This window comes from Dermacentor andersoni, chromosome 2 (genome assembly GCF_023375885.2).
Source record: "Dermacentor andersoni chromosome 2, qqDerAnde1_hic_scaffold, whole genome shotgun sequence".
Classification (NCBI taxonomy): domain Eukaryota; kingdom Metazoa; phylum Arthropoda; class Arachnida; order Ixodida; family Ixodidae; genus Dermacentor; species Dermacentor andersoni.
This window is the reverse complement of record NC_092815.1, coordinates 125,348,303-125,375,531: the sequence shown is the minus strand read 5'-3', so window position 1 is coordinate 125,375,531 and position 27,229 is coordinate 125,348,303. Positions and strand designations below refer to the sequence as shown.

Below are 27,229 nucleotides of genomic sequence, written 5' to 3'. Positions count from 1 at the left end.
TTAGGTTGGGAAAGTGTAGATAGTAGAGTCATACCACTGCTTTATTCAATAAAGCGGCGGTCCGACTCTGCTATCTACACTACTCTCTACACTACTTGCGTCCCACACACACAAGTAGCGTAGCTGCTTGTGTCTACTTGTGTAGCGTAGTAGCGTACTTGTGTCTGTGGGACAAGTAGCGTTTATAACAGACAAAGGGTGCAATGCCGTAAGCCCATTAGAGGGCGTCGCGGAGCTAGAAAGACCACAGAAGTATGCAAACACCCACGTGTCTTCCACAACCCGCAGCAGTAGATCAGTGGCGGTGGTGTTTCTGTCAGCTACGCACGAGGCCGCGGGTTCCATCCCGGTAGCTGCGGCCGCAGTCGGATGGGGGCGGTGTGCAAAAGCGCTCGTGTACCGTGCTTTGGGTGCACGTTCACTGTGATTAAAGTGGTCATGAACGAGTAAGTAGTATGTGTATACTACTGAAGCAACACTTTGGCAAAGCTGCAGGGCTGATCTTATTTTCTTATTAGCCGCCTTTACGTAGCACCTATAAGCAGACGACGCGTGCACCAGGTAGTTAGCGGACATGGCCTAAGTCCCAGCACGGCACCGCCGAAATTTTTCAGTGCGCCGTGAGAAGATCGCGGAGGTCATGCCAAGAAGCCGCGCATTCTTAGACTCATGCGTCACTTTCGAGTAAACTGTAATGGCGGCGTTTCCTACATTATATGTTCCAGTTTCGGCATCAAAAACGTTAACTTTTGCGAGCCTTTCGTGACGCATCCACTCGTATTTCAAACGTAAAATTTTGAATGGAGGCTGCTCTGTATATGCGCCATCTGAAACTATGCTTCACACGCGAACCTAAATTTCGTTGCAATTGGCCTTTAAAGAACCACGGGTTATCGAAATTCTGGAGCCCTCGAGTCACTCTTGTTACGATCGGCCAGCGGGAGCAGCGACCTTCTAGCTTCTCCTGCCTCGCTGCGAGGAATCGCTTCGTGAAGCCAACAATGCGCGAGACACGTTTGGCGGACCGAGCATCGTTGTTTTGTTCACTGTCGCCTTCACGGACCATTCTCCTGGGAGAGGGTGTTCTAAGGCGTTCGCTCACGGACCCCGGTAACCGCCACGGTCGTTTGACAAATGCCCCAGCTAATGGCGGGGTCAACCCAGCAACCAAGACGCACCAGCTTGAGTCAAGCCTGACAACGCCAGTCGACGAAGTCCCGCCTCCTTTCTGTGTGTTCAGTGAAACAAAGGTGCGGGAGTGAGTGTGCGAACCCCCGCCCTCAACGCGGGTCTTTCGACAATTTTGGACGCTCCGATTGGACAGTGGACAAAGGTTGGACGGTAGTTCGTGCTTTCAATAAGCTCCAATTAATTATGCGGAGGCAGTGCGCAGACGAACAGTGGCCTTCGAGATTTGCAATCTCTACCGATCTCCGGGCCCACGTACATACGAACAGGCACGCGCCCACGCGCAAGAACGCGTTTCGTCGTCGTCAAAGGCGTGCCGCGCCACCAGAGAGAAGACGCGCGCGCCCGAGAACAGGAAATGCTCTATCGGCGGCGGCCGATACACTAGCTGTGGGGGCACGCGCCTTATCGAAAGGGCGCCCTTCCGGGGTGCTTCCCCGCAGCCCGCGGCGGCGATTTCCTTATCCCGCGGGCAGGGACGACGACGACACCCGTCGAATGGAGGCCAAGTGCGAGCGGGCGCATCAAGGACGACGCCTTCGCACAAGCCGCAGACGCGCGCGCACACGCGGACACACATGCGTGCGCAGGCCCGATGAGAACCGTTATATATGCGAGCGCCGCCTGCGGTTATTAACTCATCGGCCTCGGTATACGGTGGGAACTGCCGTGTTTCCTCACGCATAACCACCTTTAACAGTGTCGTCTGGTTTAAGGGACACTAAATAGCGCACTAAATTTTCTCCTAGAAAAAAAAAAGCAATACAACCTTTAGGGCTTATTTTGTCCGGCCGCAAACAATAATCTTCGTGGGCCTCGGTATATTTATATATATACAGTGGCCACTATGCCGCGTACGTTGCGCACATTTCCTTTCTCCATGCAGCGCTGCGAGCTGGACACAACAATCGTTGCCAGTAACCTTCATGGCAAAACAGGCTGGCGACGCGGCAGCCTGCAAGCATTCTCAGCATTCTCCGAGTACACCTATAGGTGCCCTAGCGTCCTATACGTGGTGCATACGTGTAGCGGTCTTTCATGTAAACATTCTGCGAGCGAGTGATCTCTGCGAAGACTCGAGCGTCAGATAAGAGTGCATTTGGAAATATTTGCGGGTCTTTGCGTGTTTGTTCCGCAGGCTGACGCTGCCCTTGGTTATATACAGTCACATAGTCAAATCGGCTAGCTTTCTTATCCGACTAAAGTATGAAAGGCTGGTGTCTGAATCTTCCGAGTATAGAAAATGGAGGGGGGGAGGGGGGAGGGAGATGCGAAATCACGTCTCTGCCAGTGTTCTCGTCCGTCTTGCTGCCCGCTTTTTCGCGACGTTTAATCAGCGTTTTTTCTATGGTCCTGATGAGCGAGATTATTCCCCGGTGTATAGCAAGATTGGAGAAAATGCGGCATACAGGAGGACGGTAAGAATCAAGTGCGGGTCGGGGCAGGGCGCAGGAGGAGATTTCTCTCGGTTTGCTTGTTGTCGTTGTTATTATTTGTTTTAATATTCTTTCCGGTGACTCTCTCGTGCTGAACGGTCGGGCCGCGCCGAGTGCCTCATCAAAATTCGAAGCCTCGCCCAATCGCAGCCAGAAACGATGCAGTAAATTTATACGCGCAGCGCATACACGCGTGCCACATCGTAGATCATATACGGCATTATATAGCGGGCGGCCGACCGACTCCAGCGGTTTGACATCGTTTGGCACGTGGGAATATACTCGCGAGCCTTTTCCCCGAATTAGATGCGTTACACGACAAGGTCATTTGGCATTCAGCGTGCAGCATAAAGATGAGAAAGGAAAATTAATGGAACGATCGATACGCACCTTTTCTAGCAATTACACTCGAGTGTGCTTAATATAGTTTGACTCCGCGACCGCGGATATTGAAAACGTCGTAAACGTGTTTTGCTGCTGCGCAGAGTCAGAATGGCGTATAGAAAGTTATACGTCTTGCAGCTTCTCAAGGAGCCCGAACGTTACACGCCTACGGCACTGTGAGCTGCAAGGAAAGCTTGCTCGTGGAACTCTATAGTGTACCTCATGTTGCACTGAACCATTATGCTCCACGTAGCGACCTTTCTGGACATGCGACATCCTACAGAAAACAGTTCATCGGGAGAAAAACGTGAACACATATTACTGCAGGTCGAATGCTGTAAAGATACTATTTCGTGCCATTCCTTCTCGGGCTCTGCCTTCCTTGTCACATGAAATCGACCGGTAGTGAACGGTGGATGATAGGAAAGGAATAGAATCGAACGAAAGGAATCCTTACACTATTGGCGGCGAGGACTTACGGAGTCGCCATCTGTCGGAAGCGCCTCGCTTGCGTAGTATGAGGGATAACGCGACGCGCTCCTCATAGGTTTGGCTGTCCGCGCTCAATAAGAACACCACGCGGGAGCCCTCCTGGACATTTCTGTAAGTACTCTCGAAACGACAGAAGTTCTTTACTGTCAAAATAATAATCTTGGGCAAACAGAAATCACCGAATGGCTTGCAGATGCTATCTCTTTACCGAATACGTACAATGAACGCCCACTGCGCGCGGTCGCCGCGGTGGAGTCCTGCGAACCGGTTTCTTGCTTGAACGGTAGGCAATCGCTGAGAGCAAACTATGTAAAATATGTTCTTATAGTGGGCTGTCTGTATATAATGAATTGGAGCATAACAGAATGAAGCCTCAATGCAGCGATCGCACGGGTTCGCAGCGACCGACAGCTCGTCTACATGCATGTCTGCGCACAATGTTTCGCTTTCGCTGCGAGCGCGTTTTCGCACCGTTCAGCGAGCTTTAGGCCGCAGCATATGAGCATATGACAGTACACAAGCAACCATTGTTGCGTGGACGCTATCAGAGCTGTTCAAAAATAATTTCGTTATATCTATAGGGACTTCGACGCCTACGGCGACTTGTGATGTGCCGTCGCGACGATTCTTTTTTTTTTTCCATTTCTTCTAAATTCTTGGACGTTTCAATATAATTTCTGAAGTTGCGCCGCACTTTATATTTATCGGTCTCCTCAGCGTGCGATTTCCCGCCGCTTCTTTCTCGTAATCCAGTACATTAATCCATAACACGAACATGACCATGTGCCACGCCTTTCTTTTAATGTGCTTCTTACCGCTCCCTCTACATTCCAGTGAACTTGCCAGAATCTAGCATGAACAAGTTCATAGGCCAAATAAAGCGTCATGACATTAGCTGGGCAGCGGGCGGGGGCGAACGTCTCAGTGCGCGTTTTCTGTTGCTCACCAAACATCGCAGACCCGGCGCCGTAGCAGAAATCTTCCTCGCGTCTGTGCTTGCTGCATACCCGATTTGTACCCGATGGCTGTTTGCCGGTTCTAAGTTTCGTGATCCAAGCTGCCCGCAGCTTGTCCCGCGGGGACGTGTGAAGGCTGACAACGGGCTCCGTTGCGTACGTCCGTCACTGCGGCACCGAGCAATAGGCTACCATGTTGGACGCCTTCAAAGGCAGCCACTACCTAATATGTGCTTTCAAATGTTGTCAAGTAGACACCCGAAGCGGGAAAACCTTCCCACTTAATCAGAACCGCAGCGCAGGTGGGACTTAGTTTTCAGTCCGAAGCAGCCTACGCGGCCGCTGTATCTACGCGATCCCTCATACCACGTCACGCCGACGGCAGCGCCAGCTTTTCATGTGGTGGAGCTCGCCCCCAATACCTGCCCTATTTTGCAGGGAACATACCCACGACGTACAGTATCCGAGACCGTATTTTGCAACGATTAATTTCATTTCCCATTCATCTTAATCTATCGTCGTAGCATCGAACGAAAGCCCGGCCCCCCGCTATTGTAGAAAGGGATAATAAAAAATTTACACAATCGACGTCAAAAAAAAAGAAAAACTTCACAGTATAACGGCCCTGGTACACTACGTGACCAATCAGCGAACGACTGCAAATATGACAGATTGTGGCAAAACCGGTAAACTATACGGCGAGAGAGCTACAAAAACAGCTGCATGCTCGCAGCCTCCTGGAGTGACACATACAGGACACGAACGCTCGGACGATATGCCGCAGCGTCGCAAGCGCGGCTCGCACACACGCACACACGTGCGGTGTGCACGATCTCCACGACCGGCGCTTTGAACCCTGAAAAGTATACACGCAGGTGTTGTGGCAACGCTGCCGACGCAGGGCCCTTCGCTCGACAATTTTATAGCGCCGCACAATTGCGGATAGCACCGACGCATACGACACAAAGGCTTGCGGAATACGCTCGGTGAGCCCTCGATGACGCACGGCCCCATTAACTCGCTTCCGCCGTCACCTGTGACGACATCGCTTATCGCTCGCGCTCCGCACGTAGCGACGTTGCGCACAGTGTTCAGTAGACGCGTAGCTGCATTAACGAATGAATCGTTTTCGGCGAATACGACAGCGAGCCGAAATGTGGCGTTCAGTGAGGAGACGGGGTACAAATCTTGATAACAGAGCTTAACGGCATGTCAGACTGCCGTTTAACGTTAAACAGCGATTTAACGTCTCGAAACTGTACGGTGAATTACGTGTGACGACGTAGCGGAGGGATCGGGACTAAGTTTTGATCACCGGGAATTCTTTAGCGTGCACCCAAAGCACGGCACTCGAGAATATTTTTACATCCAGCTCCCACCGGAACGCGGCAGCCGCGGTCGGGAGTCGAACCCGCGCCCAGTGAGTGCTCAGCATCGCGGTGCCGCATAGTCACGAAGTTACCGCGGCTGGTCGGCCTCTTTAATGTGCTGCCCTAGGCTTAGTACACAAAGTGTTTCGCCCATTTCGACGACCGCCGCGGCCGGTATTCGAACTCGAGACCTCGTGCTAGGAGAGCTAATGATCATGAACACCCCAATGTCTAACACGGCGCGACAAACTACGCTATGGTTACGCACGACCCAACCGCATGTCCACGGCACCGTCACTTCGGATGGGGACGAACCCCCAAAACAGTGGCGTGCGCCCGACTACAGGTGCGAGCGCTCCCAACGGAGGTCGGAGCACTTTGACGAAGCCCGCAAAGCGAATTGTGAAGAAACTCCGGAGAGAGCATTGGGGGGTGGCGGACGTCGACGGACAGAAGACGCCTTTGTTCCTTCACGTTGCCGCTGAACGAGATGTATAGGTGTATAGGTGCGCGGCTACGTGGATTTTAGGCAACGGCGCCGCCGCTGCTGAGTACACATTGCCCGTCTACACGCACCCACACTATGGCGGCAGAGAACGCTTAAGGCTCAACCAGACGTACGCGTTCCAATGCGCCCGCACGCGCCGCACCACGCCTGGGCGCGTACGGCGTCAGGCGCGGAGGCTGTTTCGCGTGTCGGCGCGCGGCGGCGTGGAGACCTACAACCGCTAGAATTTTTGCGCCCGCGCCGGAAGCTGCCGCTCGCGTCAGTAGCATGACACACCTCACATGACCACGGCAAGCCAACGTCACTTCCGAAACGACTCTTCGCGCGACGTTCAGGCAAGCCCGGGTCACCCTAGCGTTGTTGCGGGGTTTGCGGAGCTTGCGGGAAACATGGCGGCGGTCCCGGCTGCCCGCTTCGAATTGAATTTGGCGTTGCTTTTGTAAAATGCACTTCGTTCGTAGCAAATGACTGTGTAAACGGCTTTCGCTTAGTCTCAGGCCGCTTCGACGACAGAGTATTATGGATAACCTCGTGGTGTTTTCGAGATCGCTTCTCGTTTCGAACGAGTCGAAGCCTAACGAAACAAACATTCGAGATGTCAGCGCCACCTGTCGCTAATGGCGCGAAATAGCCGCAACAACGGCATATGGCCTCCGAGATTCGAAGATATCGCCGGTCAACTAAAATTGTAGAAAACGTGCGCTGCTTAGCGTACGCTATATTATAGCGTATAGCGTACACTATAGTTGCTGACGCTAAACTAAAACTGTCTAATATGTAACACATTGCTTAACGTGGCCGTTAAGCGAAGGCTAGACTGCCTTGAACATGGCAAGCTAGCAGCACTGCGCCGCCGCGACGAGACGCGCGGCTACGCGCGGCTACGCGCGGCCACTCGTGCATCGTTTGGGTGCGCGCCCTCTTCCTCCGTCGGGCGCCACGCGACGTCGAGTCAGCGCGGCGTGTGCGGACGCATTGGAACGCGTACGTCTGGTTGAGCCTTTAGTCACCCACAATGGACGCCGGCATGCAGAGAAGGAGAATAAGAAGGTGTGTGTGTGTGTGTGTGTGTGTGTGTGTGTGTGTGTGTGTGTGTGTGTGTGTGTGTGTGTGTGTGTGTGTGTGTGTGTGTGTGAGAGAGAGAGAGAGAGAGAGAGAGAGAGAGAGAGAGAGAGAGGGACAATACAGCGGAGAAAAATAAAATGGGGGCGAGCAGGAGATGGAAATAGCAGAGGCAGTGGACACAGCGCCATACGACACAAAGAACCTGCGCGGGTAGTTTAGAAGAGGAAAGACGAGGGAGGGAGGGGGTACGTCAAGGCGGCACGCAATCCCGGCCGGAAAAAGCGAAAACAATGGGGCGCGTGGCGGGGCCGACCACTCCGACGACACACACACAGAGCCAACGGCGACGGCGGGGCTGCGCACATTCACGCCGTTAAAGAAGTAAATTAATAAATAAAAATAAGAGAGAGAAAAAAAAGAAGCCGAACTCACGCACTCGACTCGCACGCATTTTATCGGGCAGGCAAAGCGACACGCTATTATTATGTCTACGAGCCGCGGTGGCAGAAGGCCTCGCTCGGTTGTACACCGAGCGCGGACGGCCAGGCGCGGCAAATAGGGCAGAAGGGGGTGTAGTACTCACTCGGCACATATGCCGCTCTGCAAACGCGTGCGGCGGCGGCGTGTGTGTGTGTACACAACGCCGACGAGGAAAAGAGGCGGCGGGAACGGCACCCCCCCATGCTCGTGGTGGCTCCATCCGGAATGCGTGACACGAAGCTGCGACGAGCCACGGAGGAGAAGTGGCGCATACACAGTGTACACGGGAAAGCGAGTCAGTTGAAACACCAGAAGAGCCCAGGGAGCTGTGCTAGGCGCCCCGTCATTGTGTTGGGCGTCAGTCGGCTCGATGCATACGACGACCATTATTAAAGTTGGCACTGTCAGGCAGGCGCGGTCGAGTCAACCCGTCGAGTCCGATTCGGCTGTGCGCGGCAACACATCCTGGGGATGTCTTCTCGGACGATCAGTTTCGGCGTGCCGCAGTGCTCAACCAACCAATCGGCTCATCCGGTTTTGCTCATCCAGCCAATAAACGTGCACTGGAAGTGACATCGCCAAGAGCGATCGTCCGAGAATACATCCCCTGTTTAAAGGATGCCCTTACGAGCATGGGGGCATCGACTCACGCGTGGAACACCCGAGAGCCGATACGTTTCAAAATCGCTTTTGAAACGGCATCCGCGCAGCCAGAGAGGGCAGACTATATAGTAAGCGGGAACCTGTCTCTCGCCCAACACACACTGACAGCTTCGAGATAGAGTAGCCCTTCAACAGGGATTCACTGAATATCCGATGCGCCCAGGCTATAGCAAAGCCTCTTGAACCGCATAAAAGGCTTTCGTTTCCCCCGAGCCGAGCCAAGCCGAAAAAGAAGAAAAGACATACCAGTGGAAGGGCATGCAAATACACCGGCGATCCCTGTAACGATAACGCGCGACCGCAAGGAGAGAACGTTAAACGCTCTCTCCAAAGCCGTAGAGATGCAAAAATCGGCGCCGCTAAAACAACCGCTGCAAAAAACCGCATATGCTGACAGCCCCACTCTTTAGCTCAGTGATAACGGGCGTCCCATTGGGTTGAACGCCCGAATTAACCTGCGCGCACGGGCCTGCCTGCCCGCTGTGTTCGGCGCGCCTATAAGCGCTTTCGGAATCGTCTGTCTGCAGCCTGTGCGCCCCGCGGCCTGTCTTTCGGAGTTACTCCGTACGCCTTACACGAATGCATATGCACGCTCTACTATAATATACTCTTCCGCCTGCACGAGCGCCCTCCCAGCCCGCACGCATATCATTTCGTGTACCAGCGAAGGCGCACGCGCAGAAAGCCTTAGTTATAGCTGCATTTCGTAGACCTGTATGCGTTCCGCCAGCGTCCATTTATTTCTTTTTATTTTATTTTGTTGTTCTTTGTAACCCGATAAGAAGCTTGGGAGTACTATACTTGGGGTAATACGTTCTGCGGCAATCGAGGGGACGTTACGGCGGCAAAACGCGCACAAGGAACGGCGCTCGTGGAAATATATTTCCAAAGTCTCGCTCGCATCAGTCTTAAGCTGAGGAACAAAAAAAAAAAATCTTAAGATCGTAAGAACCACTTCTCGAATGTCAGTTAACGACGTTACTATTACCGACGCCGCTTTCAATTCCCGATCTATCATGTCGTGTGTCCAAGGGTAGCTTATTATTTAAGAGAAATATAGTATAGAGAACTAGACTGCGTTCATCTTTCTTCCTTTATTATTATTATTTTGCTAACGGGGTCTGGGAACGCAAAAAGAACCCGCGGACAACGCCTACCCAAGCACCAACAGATGTCCAGCGGGAGGCCTAACTGACAAGCCCAAGACCTGCGGACCAGCTACGGCTGGTCAACGAGCCAGGCTATCAGCACAGGGCCACAGCTACCTCGAATAGCGTAGCCGCCCACATTCGGGCATCTAGAGCTTGGTCTCCGAAATAAAGTTTATTCACTCACTTGCTACCAATAGAGAGCTTTAGGTTAGGGGACGCAAGCGACTTGCGTACGCAAGAACTATATATATAGGCGTCACGGAAAGGGGTATTAGAGAGTTTTAGAATAGGGGCCCCAATAGTTTGGGGCCCCAAAGAGCTTTGCAGGTGTTGGCATTGGGGCACCCACGACTGAAGAGTTTTGCGTTTGCGGATAGCGTCTTGCGCTGACAGCGCCACTACGGCGTCAAAAAAAGCTATTAGAAATAGTTAAATAAAATATACCATTTTATGATAGGAATAGTAATTTTGGCTTGCGTGTATTCGCGTTTAATTGCAATTTAGAGGTTATTCTGTAAGCAACAAACAATTAGTTGCGCTTAGTTTTGAGCAAACCAACTTTACGTGCCTCCTTCATCAGCCAAGATTAGCCGTGTTAGGCCTACGAGCCATAAAATCCAGAATCGAATTCGGAATCGGCGGCGTCTAATGAATCAATCTTCATAACACACGCTAGTTGAGAGAAAGCGATAACCACAGTCACTTTTAGCTTGCGAACTTAACGCGTTACCACGAATCGAACGCAATTTGGTGCTAGGTTAGAGCCGTCGCTTCGATGGGTGCCGCCATGTTTTCTAACGCAAAGCTTTTGGGGCCGCTATTTGGGCTCCCGCTGAATCGGTGAAATAGCGTTCCCAACGCAAAACACAAACGCAGTTTGCGTCTCGCGCATGCGCAGTGGCTTCGACGCTATTTCTTTGGGGCCCCAAAACGTTTGGGGCCCCTATTCTAAAACTCTCTATTGACCAAGAAGCAGGCGGTTTTACAAATGCGCGTGCGAGTACGTGTTTTTATTTAATTAAAATCAAATGAAGTCTTTAGAGTTGTGGAGTATGACTGAGATATTTTTAAAAAAGCAGAAATGAGGAGAAAGCTAGGATGAATTTTTCGATAAAATAATTTAAAACAAATAAATGAACTGAAAATAAAAGCGATAGAATATTTCTGAAATTTAGCGAGGTAGCCATTTTGTGTCGCTAATAAAGTCGTGAACTGCAATACAGGCGTCCCTGGGGTTGAAGTCCAGTGTAAACGCCAACGTAGCCCAAGATTTCTGAAAGTTTCCATGATCTTGAAGATCGGTGGCAAGATAGAAACAAATATATATATCGATAGACTCAGGTACGTTCCAGAAAAAAACACAGGCGGGACACAGCCAGATCAGAGATGTGTAAATGGAAATTTAACGGCAAGAATACGGCAGCGCAGTCTCGAAGCAATGGGACGCTGAATATGGCAGATAAGTTCTGCAGAAGTGTATCGAGTTGTCGAATAATCCGCCCTCGCTCTGAGATCTGCCGGACTCCTGGTTAGCTCAAATGGTAGAGCAACCACCCCGGAAAGGAGTTCGTTCCTGGTTCAAATCCCGGACCAGGACGAATGCCTTCCCCGATTCGTTTCCATTAGGGTTCGCATTTTTTCTGACAAGCTCAGACACGCAAATATGGCGGAATCCAGCAATGTCGTGATCTTCCACTGTGTAGCTGGTGTGTCCATCACACAGCACCACAGCCCAGTCTATACGTACAACACGCTAGTAGAGGCTGGAAACGCGAATATCAGGCTGCGTTGCGAGGCTACGGAGATATTCAGCTTGTTTCTCAGATCACGTGGTGCGCAAAATTTTGTGGTTGACTGTACGTTTCACGGAGCAACGTCCTCCAGCGCGCGCTGTCGGCTTGGGACCACTGAGATACGCACGTGGAATCAGCAAGTGGACACTAAAGGAAAATACTAAGTCAAGCTATATTGGAAAGAGTATATAGGCTTCCGTAATAACGAATTCGTCGTTCTTGGCGAGAACGGAGCTTCCGTAAGCGATAAAATGAGAGAAAATGGAAAATAGGAGCGGCGCCAGCCGTTTAAAACTATGGCACATCTCGTGTGACGACAGCACTGGCTGATTCACAGAAATCGGCAGAGAGGGAGGTCACGCGAGGATTACGTCTTCTCGGCCGTTTCGGCGCGGGCAATTCAAATTGAAAAGCAACTGCGAGAACTTCGGTGGAAATTTTATACGCAACAACGTCGTATGCGGTTTGCAACGCAGGAAACGATGATAGACTTCGAAACAAATACTCCAACCATCTATCCCGGATTATTATTTTCATGTAGTGTCCCTTTAAACAAGGGACACCAGAAGAGCAAATCAGTTTAGGCTGATGCTTCCGAAATCCCATTTCCATTAATTTGGAGGAAAATGGTTAATAATGGAGTCAATCAAGGCCAAACTTTATTATTATTATTATTATTATTATTATTATTATTATTATTATTATTATTCCGCGCGATACCTGAGCGACGGTACGTCATACTAAGACTGAACTCGACCCGACTAGTCGCCGTCAAAATCCATGACGTCACGACGAGTTGGTTCCCGAACTTCAGGGTGGCGTCGCCACTGGTTTTTCGTTTTCGCGTTCTTTTAAGGCTGACCAATATCACTCTTTAAAGAGTGCTCGCTTATCTATCGCAGAAGTGTAATTTTCATAACGCAGCTTAACACTAATCTTTATTCTCCCTTTCTAAAGGGGCGTGGACACATTTTGGGAATTGTATAAAAACTGCCCAACAGTATTCTCGCACGTAAACGGGAGACAACTGGCATAGTACGAAGATTGGAAAACACTAGTTTTTTTTTTTTTTTTTAACTAAATTTGATACCAAACTTCGGATCTCGAAATGCCGAATCTGGTGTCATCGACATTGTGGCGACGTCAGGACACAGAGCTAGCAAAATCGGCTGGCGCTATAGGTGTAGCAATAACGCTAGATATGATGACGTTGCTAAAAAAAAGAATAAAGAAGTAGATAGGGAAAGGACAAATGCGCTCCCTTGTGGCAGCGCATGCACGAACGGAGCTAGCCAGTATTTCATGACGTCATGACAACCTCGCGGGTACAGAATCCGAAACTAGTTTCGTAGAAAATTATTACAGCAAACGAGCACAGCAAATCGTTTAGAGAGCTCTGACACTTGCCAACGTGTGTGTGTGTGTGTGTGTGTGTGTGTGTGTGTGTGTGTGTGTGTGTGTGTGTGTGTGTGTGTGTGTGTGTGTGTGTGTGTGTGTGTGTGTGTGTGTGTGTGTGTGTGTGTGTGTGTGTGTGTGTGTGTGTGTGTGTGTGTGTGTGTGTGTGTGTGTGTGTGTGTGTGTGTGTGTGTGTGTGTGTGTGTGTGTGTGTGTGTGTGTGTGTGTGTGTGTGTGTGTGTGTGTGTGTGTGTGTGTGTGTGTGTGTGTGTGTGTGTGTGTGTGTGTGTGTGTGTGTGTGTGTGTGTGTGTGTGTGTGTGTGTGTGTGTGTGTGTGTGTGTGTGTGTGTGTGTGTGTGTGTGTGTGTGTGTGTGTGTGTGTGTGTGTGTGTGTGTGTGTGTGTGTGTGTGTGTGTGTGTGTGTGTTCCTGGCGTGTAGAGAAGCCTTGTACCTGCATAACGGGTGTTAGGAATTTTTTTCAAAATCACCTGCGGCAGGTGGCCCGACTCTAGCCCTCGAACTGGATTACTCGAAGAGATGAAGACTTCGTTTGCACGAGAAATCGAAATGCACAACCGACTAATCAGAGAAATATAACTAAGTTTTACCCGTTACTTTGAGGTACCTATTGCAATTTACGAATAACAACACACAACAAAGCAGCGCGGGGGGGGGGGAGTCAGTTAAAAAAAAAATGTGCCATTGTTTATGCTATATTGAGCGCCACGAAGTACAACGAGCATTGCAGCCGCTTGTCCGTCACATTATGAGCTCGCCCGAGAGTCATTACCGCACCGCACAGCCTGTCAGGCCATTGACCATGAGAGCCACCCGCCGTGCAGCCGAGTGGCCCGTGCTCCGGCAACCCGAAACGCATTAGTGTGTATCCATTCTAGGGCTCTTTTCGAACCATAACCGTTCGTGAGCGCGTTATTTAAGGCGAGACATTAGCGAACGCGGCCAAGGTTGCAGAGCGCTGTCGTCCCTCACTGATGACGCAAATGTGGGCTACTACACACACAAAAGGCGCCTATTGCTGAACAATCACATCGGGCTTTATTCGGAGAAACGGCGCTAAATTCGCTCCCGAAACTGCGTCAAGCAACGAGCGAGAGCATTGCATACGTTGTGCCTACGTCGGTAGCTATACTCCATTGTGACCTCACGCTTCCTGCTAGCTAACGGACTGTTGTTACATTTTTTTTTTTTTCCCACTGAGGGCTCTTTGAGTATTGCATTGTCAGGAACATGGCGACGGTCAAGCAGATGTGGACATTAAGCGAAATCGGTTCAGCATTTATGTAGCAATCGAGCACGTGGAGACTATAGAGTGAAGCACTTGGACTGGACAACGCATTCTTTCGAAACTCTATATTCGTTAATTTCGCGGTAAACGGGTTGAGAGAAAAAGAAGGTCGAACCTCAATTTTTCGAATTTCGTGCAGAAAACCCAGAGCCGGTAGGCCAGGGTGACGTCACGGATTTCAAAGTAAATGGTCGCTTTTGAGACGTTGTGGCTCACTAAAGTTCTTGAAACTTGCAAATTTCAGCCTTTGGTTCTTTTGGAATACATTAGAGTCCTCGTTTAGGGATCAATGATTAACTAGGCCCGAGCTGACATTTCCAAAATCCATGACGTCACGAGAAACTGGCGCGGAAACTTCAAGGTGGTGTCACCACCAGCATTTCGCTCTTCGCGACTTTTCTGGCTCATCAAGGCTGTTCCAACGATAATAGAGGTTATTTAATTTTGGTATTATAGAAGAGTAATGTAGTAATACATCTCAAATTATTTTTGTCTCTAGTGTCCCATAAATGTTATCGAAGTTGTGTTTTATTTGTCCATATTTTTTTTTTCGAGTGACAGAAGCTCGGCACGTGATTTTGGCGCAAGAGAAGCGTATACCCATGACCACGCATGCCACGTTTGCGACAAGAAGCTGGTAGAGCAGAATAAACCCACTTCTCCTTCGCATCAAGTGCCCAGTGATCCTTGACGTCGGCGCACAGATGAAGAAAAAAAGAAAAAGAAAGAAAAAAAAAATACACGGCAAGCTGCCGAAACGTACTCCAGGCCAATACTCCCATTAAAACGGAAAGACGAGAAACGTACGCTCAATAAAACGTATGCGTTTGAGGGGGAGGACGTTGAATTGTAGTTTGCCGGAGAGGGGACAGCGTGCAGTTGTCTGGTGTCTACGTCGCAGATCACGCATTCCAAAGGGTCTTCTGCGAGCGACAGCGCCCAACGAGTAGTACAGCAGAGAAAGTAATCAAAATAAGGAAGAAAAAAAATCGCAATTAGACGCGCACGGTTCACAACCAAAGCGAGGGGACTGTCTCGCACACTTCTGCCTCAGTGCATTCCTAAACCAGTTGCCGGCAGCGTCGCTGTACTTCGCTCGAGTTTGCCGCGACCCAGGCAACAGCAGCAGAAGCAGCCGCTGCGAATTCCAGCGTGCGGACGAAAAGGACCCCGACTGCTGCTATATTTTACGACTGTTGTCGCTGCTTCGCTTCTAGGGTTCGACGCCCAATAGAACAGCGACAAATAAAACCTAAGGACGGGACGCGCGCGCGCTTCCACCGGGAGAGCAAGAAACAAACGCGGCACCGTGGCACAAGAATTCTCTGGCGCGCGAACCACGCGGTTATCGGGTTACGCTTGCTCTCGCTTCGAAAAGCAGGAAGGGAACACGCAAAGCAACAACGCTGCTGGCAGCAGGTAAGCTGCAAGAACGAAAACTGCGTCGCGCTTTCTTGTTTCTTTCTATTTTCATCGTCTGCCTCCGTCCCCCACTTATTTTAGACTCGTGCCGCCGCATCGCGAGCGAGACAGTGCGGCCTCGCCGCTTCACTCGAGCCTGTCCCTCAAAAAAATTTGCGCCGCACGTCGTTTCGGACAAGCTCGCTGGCATTGCCGGCAGGTCGTTCAGTGCGAAACGATCCCTGGAGCGCGGCGGAACATTCTTGCCAGGCAGCCGCCAACTTCAAGGCGAAAAGGCACAAAAGCGAGTCTCGTCGCCGAAAAAGAAAAGGGGGGTACAAGAAAAAAAAGGAAACGAAAATACCGTTAACCTGTGTGCCCCCTTGCAAGCCCAGCGACCCTCATCCTGACAAGGCGCAGAGGAAGGGAGCGCCGACGAAGAAACGAGCCTCGCTCACCGCCGTTCACGTGGGGTGGTGGGGGACACTGCGCAGCGCGCTCGCACGAGCGTATTGATCTACTTTCGAAAACTTTTTTTTTTCTCAACTCTCTAGACAGCCTCTCCGAGCCAACAGCGACTCAGCCAGCGGCGCACGCTGTGGGAACCACGCGTGCACGAACTACACGGCACGGACCGCGCGAGAAGGTACCGCGTTTCCCCTCCACGACATAAAGTCCCCACAAAAGTGGGGTGGGGAACGCATAGTCCCGAAGACGAGTTCGAAAAAAAAAAAAAGACAAGAAAATAAATCAACTCAAAGGCGCACAATTTTAGATACGGCGACGCGTCCGCCGCGTCGCGCGTACGCCTTCACCACACCGACTGACGAGCTCGACCGCGGCGTCCGGTAGTAAGCGGTCGGTACTTTTCTTACCGCACTGCCACTGGGCCGACCACAAGCCAGATCGCCGCGACCCAGTTTATTAAGGCTCCTGGCAGCCGCAGCAGTGCGAGCCAATGAAACCGAAACGTTGAAATCAGTCTCGAAGTGCGCGACGCATACCTACTGCGGCGGCGGCCGTTTCATTCGATCACGTTGACCCGCTTGGACGGCTAGCTGCTGCGGCGGCGCATCGCGTAGTACGGGAACGACCCGGATCGCCTCTTTCGTACTGACGTTTCCTACGTCGGCTAAGTATACTCGCGACAGGGCTGTTGCCGGAGAAACGTCGGGCAGGACGCGGTGTTGTCGGGTATCATCGCAGGGGCCACAAACCGAAAGACGGTCTCCTATTGATCGCGCTTGTCCGCACGATGTGTCAGCCAGCCCCACGGAGTGGTACTGCTCCCTTTTCGTTCGTTCAACGCCGTCGACGAGGCTTACCTTTGGTAAAGGGCTCACGGTGGACTGCATGGCTGGTGTGCGTAATCCCAAGTTGGTCCTTCATATCGAGCGCGGTGAGGATCCGCGGTTCCCAGGGGCCACAAAACCTAAAGGTCAACAAATCTACAAACTGCAGTAACCCGATCGCACAGGTCCGCCATATTTACCCTAGCGCCACTGGAGGCGAGAGTAGTCGAAGGAGTGAGAAAAGAGAGAACGATCTCCTGTGTACTTTCTTTTTGCTTCGTCTCTTTCCTTCCGCCTTCGCCAGCCTTCCCTAGAGCAGCGCTTAGTTGTGGAAGAGGGCACGGGTTTTAAAGAGAGCACAGGGGAGGAGAGTACGCCTTTCAGGACGCGTAGACGGTGTAGAGCCGTAGAGCACGCGACAGTGGCGCCGCTTCCCGTCACTTTTCACAAGTTCAAATCGAAAAACACGGCCGGTGTGGAACATATTTAGAGCAGTCGGGAGTGCACAGCGCGTGTACAGACCGCAATGACAATACTGACTAAAGTACTGACCGGCTGTGCGGAAGGGAAGCTTCACATAACAAGCATCCAGGCAGACCAGTCAAGACATGGAGAACATGGTCAGAAGTAAAACCGCTCTATATGCGCGTGGACGGAAGGGCTTTAGGTTTTAGTCGGAACGATTGTTATGCTCCGCCATACTGTCAGCTCTGATTAGCACACAATGCAGCGACGCCCTGTCTTATTGGTTCAAAATATAACCATAGCGAAACTTGACGATATGACTTTACTGCCGAACAAGACAATTGGTTGTCTTGTAGTTATGTAACAGTTAGATCTCTCCTTGGATGCGTCGTGTTGGGTTACTGAACGAAATTTTTAGGAGGCGCCTCGATCCCTGGGCAGGGATCAAAATCCTTTATCACGAGACCTTAACAGAGGGAGTATAAGAGTGGTGTTGAAGATTAATATGCAGAAGACAAAGATAATGATCAATAGCCGAACAAGGGAACAAGATCGAGTTCAGGATCGCCAGTCAGCCTCTAGATTCTGACAAGGAGTACGTTTACCTCAATTACTCCCAGGGGACCCTGACCGTGAGAAGGAAAGTTACTGAAGAATAAAAATGGGTTGGAACGCATTCTGCAGACATTGTCAGATCCTGACTGGAAGCTTGCCATTATTATTAAAAAGAAAGGTGTACAATTAATGCGATCTACCGATGCTGACATATGGGGCAGGAATTGGGAGACTGACAAAGAAGCTCGAAGACAAGTTGCAAAGAGCGATGTAACGAAGAGTGTTAGGCGTAGCGTCAAGAGACAGGGAGAGAGCGGTGTGTATCAGAGAGCAAACGGGTGTAGCCGAATGTCATGCATACGTTAGATAACCGGTGGACCATCAGGGTTACAGAATGGGTACCAAGAGAAGGGAAGCGCAGTCGATGAAGACAGAATGTGGGGTGATGAAATTAAGAAATTCGCAGGCGCTAGCTGGAATCTGTTGGCGCAGGACAGTGATAATTGGAGATAACAGGTCTTCGTCCTGCAGTGAACATAAAATATGATAATAATGATGATGATGATATTTATGAAAGCGTAGGTTGAATGGCGCTAAATGTAGCATGGCCGTCGAGAGAGTTAGGCCAATGGTTAGACGCACGCCGAGAGCGTGCCAGGCGATGTCGGAGACTCAGAGTCCAAACGCAAGAGGACAGCACGAACGCGAAGGCGCTGTATTCGATTTTATCCGATTTCATCTCCTCAGTGCCAAGTATAGTGCAGAGAAAGCACTGGGATTTAAAAGACGTCACGGAGAGATGTGCAAACAACAAGAACTGGCTGGAGCACGAGTGAATATATATAATGCATGGTGACAGGAAACTGCACATGTTTCACCACTCCGAAACTACAAAAAGAAAAGGAGAAAAAAATCAGTATCCATGTTCCTGTCTCTTTCTTTCGTTTTTTTTCTCTTTTTTTTCTGCGACATATGGGATTTCCTCCATTTCGCTACCCACCCCTTTTCTATTGTATTTCGTACAATGAAGTATCGAAGTGCAGAGGAATTGAACAGGATATAGAGCATAAAGGTTCCTATGATATCAGGCGACCGGTTGCGCGTCTGGGATATCGTCGCCTTGTTGCTGCCTGATGGAAACACGTACGCAGCACTTCCGCATGTTTCCATTGAACCGCCTTGGCCATAAAGTACTACTACGAGGTTCGCTCATGCTAATTAGCCAGGCCTTCTATCATATTCTATGCTGAAAACTTTATCAGCGGTGCAAAGTCTAACTTGAGATATGCACTACAACTAGTAGCGCCCAAGCAAACGTTGGTCCAGGCTGCATCTCCATATGGGAACTTATGTACAACCCTGACCTGGACGCCAACTCGTGAGACGTAGGACAAGCTTATATGTAAAAGCTATAAAAACGTTGCTTTTCTGCGCTGCAGCAACAGCAGGCTCTGAACCCGGGACTGCGGCATGTTAAAACAATGGCCTCCGAAATTACTCCTCTCTGCGCATATTATAATTTAAAAAATTATTATGCACTTACCGCTGCTCTGTTCTTGCTCAAATTTCGCTGCAAGATCGAATATTATGGCCTGCATCGTCCACTATTGCACTTGGAACTCTTAGGTGTCTAATATTCAAGAACAAAAAAATTTGCCTTCGCCTGTGTCTTTGCTAATGGCCACATCACAGCCACCAACGAATAGTGATAGCGAATCTCAAAGGCCATAATAGCATACATTTTAACGAACGCGTGACGTCATAGACGCCTTGTTTGGACATCGATGAATGCAACCTGGCGTTATTTTTCTGGAAAACCATACCAATAACAGGGCCAAGTATTATATTGAACAATCCAAGCCATAAAATGTGAGCTTCACAGAGTTAATATAGCTACTCTTTTCTGCGAGATTTGAGCAAGAACAGAGTAGCGTTAAGTGCGCACGTCTCCTTAAGACTAGCCAACCTAGTAAGGCCGTCTCCGATCTCGGAAGTTACCACAGCCACCGAACACGCAATGTTTTGACAGAGTTGTACTATGTTGGAAAGCGTTTTTCAAAAACATGATGTCTATGTATCGCTTCCTGACACGTTTTACTATTATGACTAAGCAATACGACAGGTCACAGCCACTCCTACCAATGCTCCTACATTTGTTTTTTGTTTTAGTTTTCCCGCTGCTGCCGGCATAGAGTTTCTCACTATAACGTAATGTAGTGAGAAGCTCTATGCGTGCCGGATTGCCCTCAATATGGATCTATACTCAAGCCGGTCGCCTTGAGTATGTTGGTTCATAATCATGTTCATGATGCTCCGAGTGGCTCTGAGTTTCTCTATGCTCTGAGGCATTGCCCTGACTTGGCTCTTGGCTCTGAGCATCTCGTGCAAAATGGAGTAGGCCGTCGTCACACCCACTGCGTCATGCCGATCCGGGGCGTGTAGCTGGTTCATGTAGTGCAAGTTTGTATTTCGCGGCTTCACCACAGGTGTTCTGTGACTTCACGTTTCATACTACAAGCACTACAGATGCCAACTGACAATGAAGTTCCGTCGTGCTTTGCGCTCTTGAAGTTGCATTTATATTCGTCGGACTTGGCTGCGGTTGAAGATCCGCGCCTCGACTGTGCGAGCTTCGCAGATGCCGAAGATGCACCCTTCTCAAGATGATAGCGCGGAAGTCAGAAAATGCGACCGGTGTGTCGAATCACTCATTTCTGTAGACTTGTGGCGCCTCATGTGATTGCACGTGTTCAAATGAACGCCACGGGATGTTCGTTTCAATTATTCGCACCCTACATCAGCGCAACGTCGATTGAAAAATGCCGGTCAAGCTGTAGTCGGCGTACTGGAACGAAAACTAGCGCTATACAGACACAAAAACCAGTTGTGCATACACACCGATAGCGCTCACACAGGCCAGAGACAGCCCACCATGAGCGGTTGGATGAAAATGCCAGAACTACCGTATGTTAACAGTCTTATCCCTTCAAAGCAAAACTGATTTCTTCGTGTGGGGCCATATATACTTCACTGCAGCGGAAAACGGGAAGAAGCTAACATGTACACCAAGCAATGGTGCATTCTCTGGTTCGTCGCGATCACCTATATGATCGGGCTGGCTCTATTCGGGTGTGGCTTCTTCGGTGTTGTAAAGAAACCGGCAGGACACTCGTCCGCAGAGGAAGTAAATTATCCTTATGAATTATGCGGAATATCTGAAGCCGCCAAGCCGGCGACAGCAATTGCCGCTAAACCGAAGCTTAAGTTGGTGTTCGTTCTAATCGACGCGCTCCGGCTAGACTTTGTTGCATCGCGCCCCAACTCCATGCCCTTCGTCGCTTCCCTGCTTCGAAGCAACGGAGCGGCACTGTACCGCTGTCAGGGTTACTCGCCCACTGTGACGCTGCCGCGCATCAAGACGCTGCTGACCGGCACGGTGCCAGGCTTCGGCGACGTTGTGCTCAACCTGAACGCAGCTGTCATCAGCGAGGACAACTGGGTGTACCAGGCGCGCACTGCAGGCCTTCGCGTCGACTTTTACGGCGACGACACCTGGCTAAAGATACTACCTGGCCACTTCGATCGTCATGACGGCACCACGTCCTTCTTCGTCTCGGACTACACCGAGGTGGACTGGAATGTGTCGCGGCACGTGCCATCCGAGATGGAGGCTCGTGACTGGGACGTCCTCGTCCTGCATTATTTGGGACTCGACCACATCGGCCACTCCCACGGCCCGTCGTCACCACTCGTCGACCGCAAGCTCGCCGAGATGGATGATATATTGTCTGTGATACATGCGTCCTTGAGCAAAAGGACAGACGAGAGCCACCTCATTTTGGTTACGGGAGACCACGGCATGACCACAGCGGGAAACCATGGCGGCAGCTCCGAACTTGAAGTTATGACTCCACTTATACTGATCCCAACGCGTGGATGGACGCTTGACCCCTGGCAGACGGCAGCCCCAGAAACAGTGGCTCAGGTAGACGTCGCTCCTACACTGAGCCTTCTCATGGGTCTTCCTATTCCAAAGGGCAGCTTTGGAATCGCCATGCCAGCTGTCCTTGGTGCTGCCAACTACACAACTGCGGAGAGACTGTTTCTCCTACAGTACAATCTGCAGCAGTTGCTTACTGTGTATCAAACAGAGTTTGGAAGTGACAGCAAGCTTTTTGTGCAGGCTAAGGAAGCCTTATGCACATTCCTTAATGTAACTTACAGTAACCAGAACAGCACTCGGGAAGAAGCTGCAGCAAGACAATCATTGTTCTTGAACATTATGTCTGAGATTCAGAGTGCCCTTCTAAGTGCCAGTACCGTGGTTGATATGACGCTTGTGGGGACTGGCATATCCGTCTCACTGAAAGGTTCACTGACATTATTCATGATGATGTTGTCTGTGGTTCAGGGCTATAGCCATCGTATTCCCCAGATACGTCAGACTGCCTTTGTCCTAAGTGCAATGCTAGCCTTCTTCGAGTACTCCACATTGTGTGCCTTCTTCCCATCCAGTCAGAGCTGTAGTAACGGTACCTGGTCAGGCCTTCTGTCACTGCTCTCAGCCACAGTTACGGCCCTGACAACTTCATTCTTATTCTGGCCTTTTCACCGTCTCGAGATTCCAGAGTTCCCACAGCTATTCATTCTTGCTTGTACGATCCTTCATGGAATCAGCTTTGTGTCTTCCAGTTTTATTGAGGAAGAACACCTTACATGGTACTTTGTCACAGCGACTGTTGTCTTGATTCTGTGCTTCTATTACTCTCGCCTCAGTGTACATAGCCCACTGCTCACTTTCAGAAAGGGCTTTAACGTCATGGCTCTTCTCAGGGTACTCCGCTCGTGGAACAGTACTGGTGACAAGTGGGCCCACGTTCCCGACATAGGAGACTGGCTTGGCGAGAGCAGCCGTCGTCACATACTGGCATTTCTCATTCTTGCGGGTATAGTGGCAGTCATCCTGACATCTGTGCGCCAAGGAAAGCAGTTCTCTTCATTCCTCCTCTACCTCGCACTGTTAGACCTGTGCCTGTACAAGATGAAGCTTATATATTACGGTGATGCCGAAGGCGTTGAAAACTTCTACTGGTACCTGCCCCTTCTGGTGGTCCTTGGCGTCTTCCAGCAGTACCGCTCGGGCAACGTCTGCGACTTTCTGATAGCTGTGATTCAGTCATGGGTTCTTCTCTGCCTGCTCCTCCATGTGCCTCAGAATGTCCCCATGTTTGCACTTGTCATTGTCCTGGAGAATGCTGTTAACAATCTGTTAAGCGAGCTTCCCTTGACTGCGATCTACAGAGCACTGCTGTACCTTTGGTTTGGCATGTGCTGCCACTTTCATCAGGGAAACTCCAACAAGCTGTCCACTATAAGCGTTTCAGCTGGCTATGTTGGAGTGGGCAGTTATAATCCACTTCTAGTTGGTCTCCTGATGGTATCTCATACGTACAGTAGTCTCATCTTCTGGTTGCTTATGTTCTGGAAGTGGTTCATGCAGCCCCAAAATCAAGACCTTAAGCGGGACCATGGTAGGACACGGCTACTGGTGTGTTGCATGTTCTTGTTGGCCAAGTTAGCCACCACTGCCTGGTACTTGGTGTTGATGGTGATCCAGAGGTATCACCTCTTTGTGCTGACTGTGTTCAGCCCAAAGCTCATATATGAAGCAGCACATACCATAGTGGTTCTTGTCATTACTTTTGTAACAGCTGTGCTGCTTTGTTGAGCAGAGCTGTCACCGTCTAAGACATGTCAAGGTTTGAAAGTGCTGGCTCTTCAGCCTCTCCACCCGCTGCTACTATTCTAGTCAATCCTGGCACAATATAAGACAAGCTTCCTTCAACTTGTACTATGCACATGTATTTACTAAGGTCCCCAGGATTTACAACTTACGGTCACAAGGCTGTGTAAAGCTTAATCAAACTTATGTGTGCTGATGTGGATCACACCTTTCACGAGTTCTTTCCCATTAGTTTGTTTTACAGAAACATAGTGAGTTGTCAAGATAATGCTAGTTGTTCCAAATGACTCTCACCATTGTCTTGGCTGAAAATTAAGATCTGTGAATTTGAAAGTGTGTTGTCTACTAACCCACTACCCCGAATTTCAGGGGTAATTTAATATCGGGGTTCTGAATCGTGAAATGTTTCTGTAGTGTAGTTACACATACTGCCTATGCAAATTGTGATGATACACAGATAGTGATGACATGCATTTTCTCATGCAATATTTCCTTGTTAGTGATTCTGCCTTGCATTTGACAGATTTAGAAGCCCTTGGAAGGAAAATATATGAATAAAAGCTTCCACAAACATCCTTGTCTTCAATGAAGCGCACTCCACATTTGTACACAAAGTATATGCCTCAACAAGAACACCTTAGTTTCCATAGGAAAATGAGTTAAATGAACATAAATTGTGCCAGCAAGTACTGTAGCTTTATGGGTAGGTGCACTACGTTAACTCTGTCTTTATCCCCAAAAAATGTGCTCATTTCATTGCTTTTAATGTGTTGTCGTTTTATTTAGAGAAATGAGTTGCAACATGTACTGTGATACATGAAACCTTATCTTAATCACTTGCATTTTTAGTACAAGCAATGAAAACGTTGCTTGTACTAAATAGGCTCAGAATTTTTGATAAATTTTATATGAAATTGTGAAGCATCCGAAAAGCATGAACAAAAGAATTTGCTTGCACTGAAATGGAAAAAAATCCGAAATATAAAAATATCTGCCTTTTGTTTTTTACTCCTCTTGAAGTTATACCACACTAAAGAAATTATTGTAAAGTTTGCTGGTGCTGAGGTCAGCAGCAATGATGGCCACGCTACATGGGAAAACCATCACTCTGTAAACATGAAGCAAAGGTACAATCTAACCTCATTACAATGAAGTCGTATGCAGCACAAAAATGCAGTTTGCTTGATTCTAATGCACTCTCAGTGGTAATGTGCACCCAACTTTCCACGACGAGAAATGGAAAATGCAATGCCCTGAATTGTTCCCTCACCAGATTTTCATTCCGAGGGAATGAAACGGCAATTTGTGCCCAATTGGAAAAAGAAAATTTCAGAACGAGGTGCAATCTGGACACCAGCTTGGATGGCATCCAATGAAAACTTGCGGTGCTTGCAGGAGCTTCTGGCACCTATGTTTGGCAATGCATGGCCTTTGAAAGTGAGGGTGCGGGATTTCAATACCACCTATTGTATTTTTGGCTTCTTACTCTATTCTAACACGCATGTCACATTTTGGTTAATTTTTACGGGAAAAAAGTGTGTTAGAATTGAGTGAATGTGGTACTTCTGTTATAAACAATAATCATTGCATGCGCACATTCTTCGCTTGCTGATGTTGCCAAGAATCATTTTGGATTTCCTGTGTTATGTCGAGGTTTGATTGTATGCATCACTGGTAACGAAGTGCGACTTCAAGTAGCCAAACTGCTATTTCCTCTCTGCATCCTTTTTGGTTTTTGAAGCAATGACTGTCAAGGCAGGGAACATTTGATACATTCCTCGTTCTTGATTGAACATGCTCGATCAGTTTCTTTCTGAAAGAAAAGAACCTAGCCATGCACCTTAAACAAGTGCCAAAGCCTCTGCACGCTATGTCCAGTATTCGCAGTAAAGAATAAGCACAGTTACACAGGCTGTATTAAAGTACCAAAAGATTGGTCAACAGGGAAAACTTCAAAAGGCCAGGCTGGAGACATGCAGTGGCATGGGGCATGTCTACTGTCTACAAGAGGAAGCACTGAAAGCAAATTGTGGCACTCTGCACTCTCGAAGCAAGTGGCCCCACAAGGAACATTATTGCTGGAAGGTGCTGGTTCCAATGCGGGAACCGATTGGAATGGCTAATTAGTGTGCAACTTGTGTAAAATTGTGTAACCATGCAGTTGAGCAATATTGTATAAGCATGCAAACAGCTTCATTCTAGACAACAATGTATATTTGCAAACATGCAAAAAGCCACATTTTTTTTCTTTTTCCGGTAACCACTTTCCAATGCCGTCCCGCTATCTGTTAAAAACCATGCTACAAATGTGCAACTTTCTCTTTTCTTCTTTTATGCACCGGGTTTCACAACTGGACTTCAAAGATATGGAAGAAAGCAAACCCTAAACCAAATTGTTTGCAGTACTGCCCTTTGAAGGTTCGAGGCGCACACAAGTAATATCCTTGCACAGCGGAATATAGTTTCGGGCATAACTGTCCGACTATTGATGGGATTAGAGAGTTCTATTTTCGCTTGGTAGATGATACGTTACAGTGATACGCGACATGTTAGTACCTTTGCACATGTTTGTCATATACTGCGAATTGCTGAGCCATTCAGCAGATGACGCGGTGCAGGCGAACACGTCTCGCGGGGTATTCGGCCTTCCTTTTGGCTAAAGAGTCCTGCAGCTTCCGCAGTCCTGCAAACAACTTGTAAGTTAATCAAAAAGTTGACTTCCCCACACACCTATAATGCGCAGTGGCACAGCGCATAGGATGGCACCAACACGAGTATTTTGTAAGGTAGTGCTGTAAGCAGGCATCAAGAGTGTGGCATATGTAGTGCATGTGACTCGCTACTCTATGACAGGTAGGCCATTGTTTTACAAGTATTTCAATGAATCACTTCCATCTGCCAGAGCTGTGGTTTCAGTTTACAGCATAACGTCACATTAAAATAGTAATAATTAATGTGGTTTCTTCTTTTTCCTTGACGTTTAATCTGTTTCATACTTAGCAGGCAATGTTGTAGAAGCTGTGCAAGCATAGAGTGGTCATAGGAGTCTCACTCCATGCGTTTCGCAATGCAGTTTTTAATGTGCAATGCTTTTTACAAATAACTGGCTTCATGTCCTACATCTATGACTTATGGACGTATGGTCACCTAAAATTACACATTTCTGCACCTTTGTGCTTCCAGTATGCAGCGCGCTCCACTTCCGTTACAAGCGGTGCTCTGCGGCCGCTGGTCACAGAAATGTACTTGACATTCTGCTCACTTGGTGGTAATTAGGCTCAGATCTGCTATGCTTTTTTTATGTAATAAACACGCCATATTTTGTGACTAAATGTATTAGACTTCGTGTTACACTGAATTATGTGGCTTATACCTCCATCTCTCTTTCTTTTTTTTAATGTGTGACTGCAAGTGGCTGCATGTGGCTGCAAGTGTCGAGCAGTGAGAGAAGTCTTCTGTATAATTCATAACATTGACTGCTGTGTACAGAACAGAAAATAGAAAGTCAGCGCCTATGGACATGGTCAGTCGTCATGAAATTTCGAACAAAAATTCTGAACCTAGGGCAAACAAATTTTTTTGCAA

General features: G+C 49.1%; 2 protein-coding genes across 9 annotated transcripts in view; one reads left to right on the top strand and one right to left on the bottom strand.

Moving 5' to 3' along the window:
• The window catches only part of LOC126541152 (rho GTPase-activating protein 23-like), a 151,766-nt gene extending 134,645 nt beyond the window's left edge, over window positions 1–17,121 (bottom strand). For all 8 annotated transcript variants that reach the window (XR_007601632.3, XM_050187824.3, XM_050187826.3 and 5 more), the window contains exon 1: window positions 16,915–17,121. The gene's annotated coding sequence lies outside the window, so the exon portion shown is untranslated. The remainder of the gene's footprint in view (window positions 1–16,914) is intronic.
• Window positions 17,122–20,220: 3,099 nt separating this feature from the next.
• On the top strand, window positions 20,221–24,215 carry PIG-G (phosphatidylinositol glycan anchor biosynthesis class G). Its single transcript, XM_050187837.3, has one exon. It carries the CDS (start codon window positions 20,960–20,962, stop codon window positions 23,627–23,629), a length of 2,670 nt encoding a protein of 889 aa, XP_050043794.1. The 5' UTR covers window positions 20,221–20,959; the 3' UTR covers window positions 23,630–24,215.
• Window positions 24,216–27,229: the final 3,014 nt, after the last annotated feature.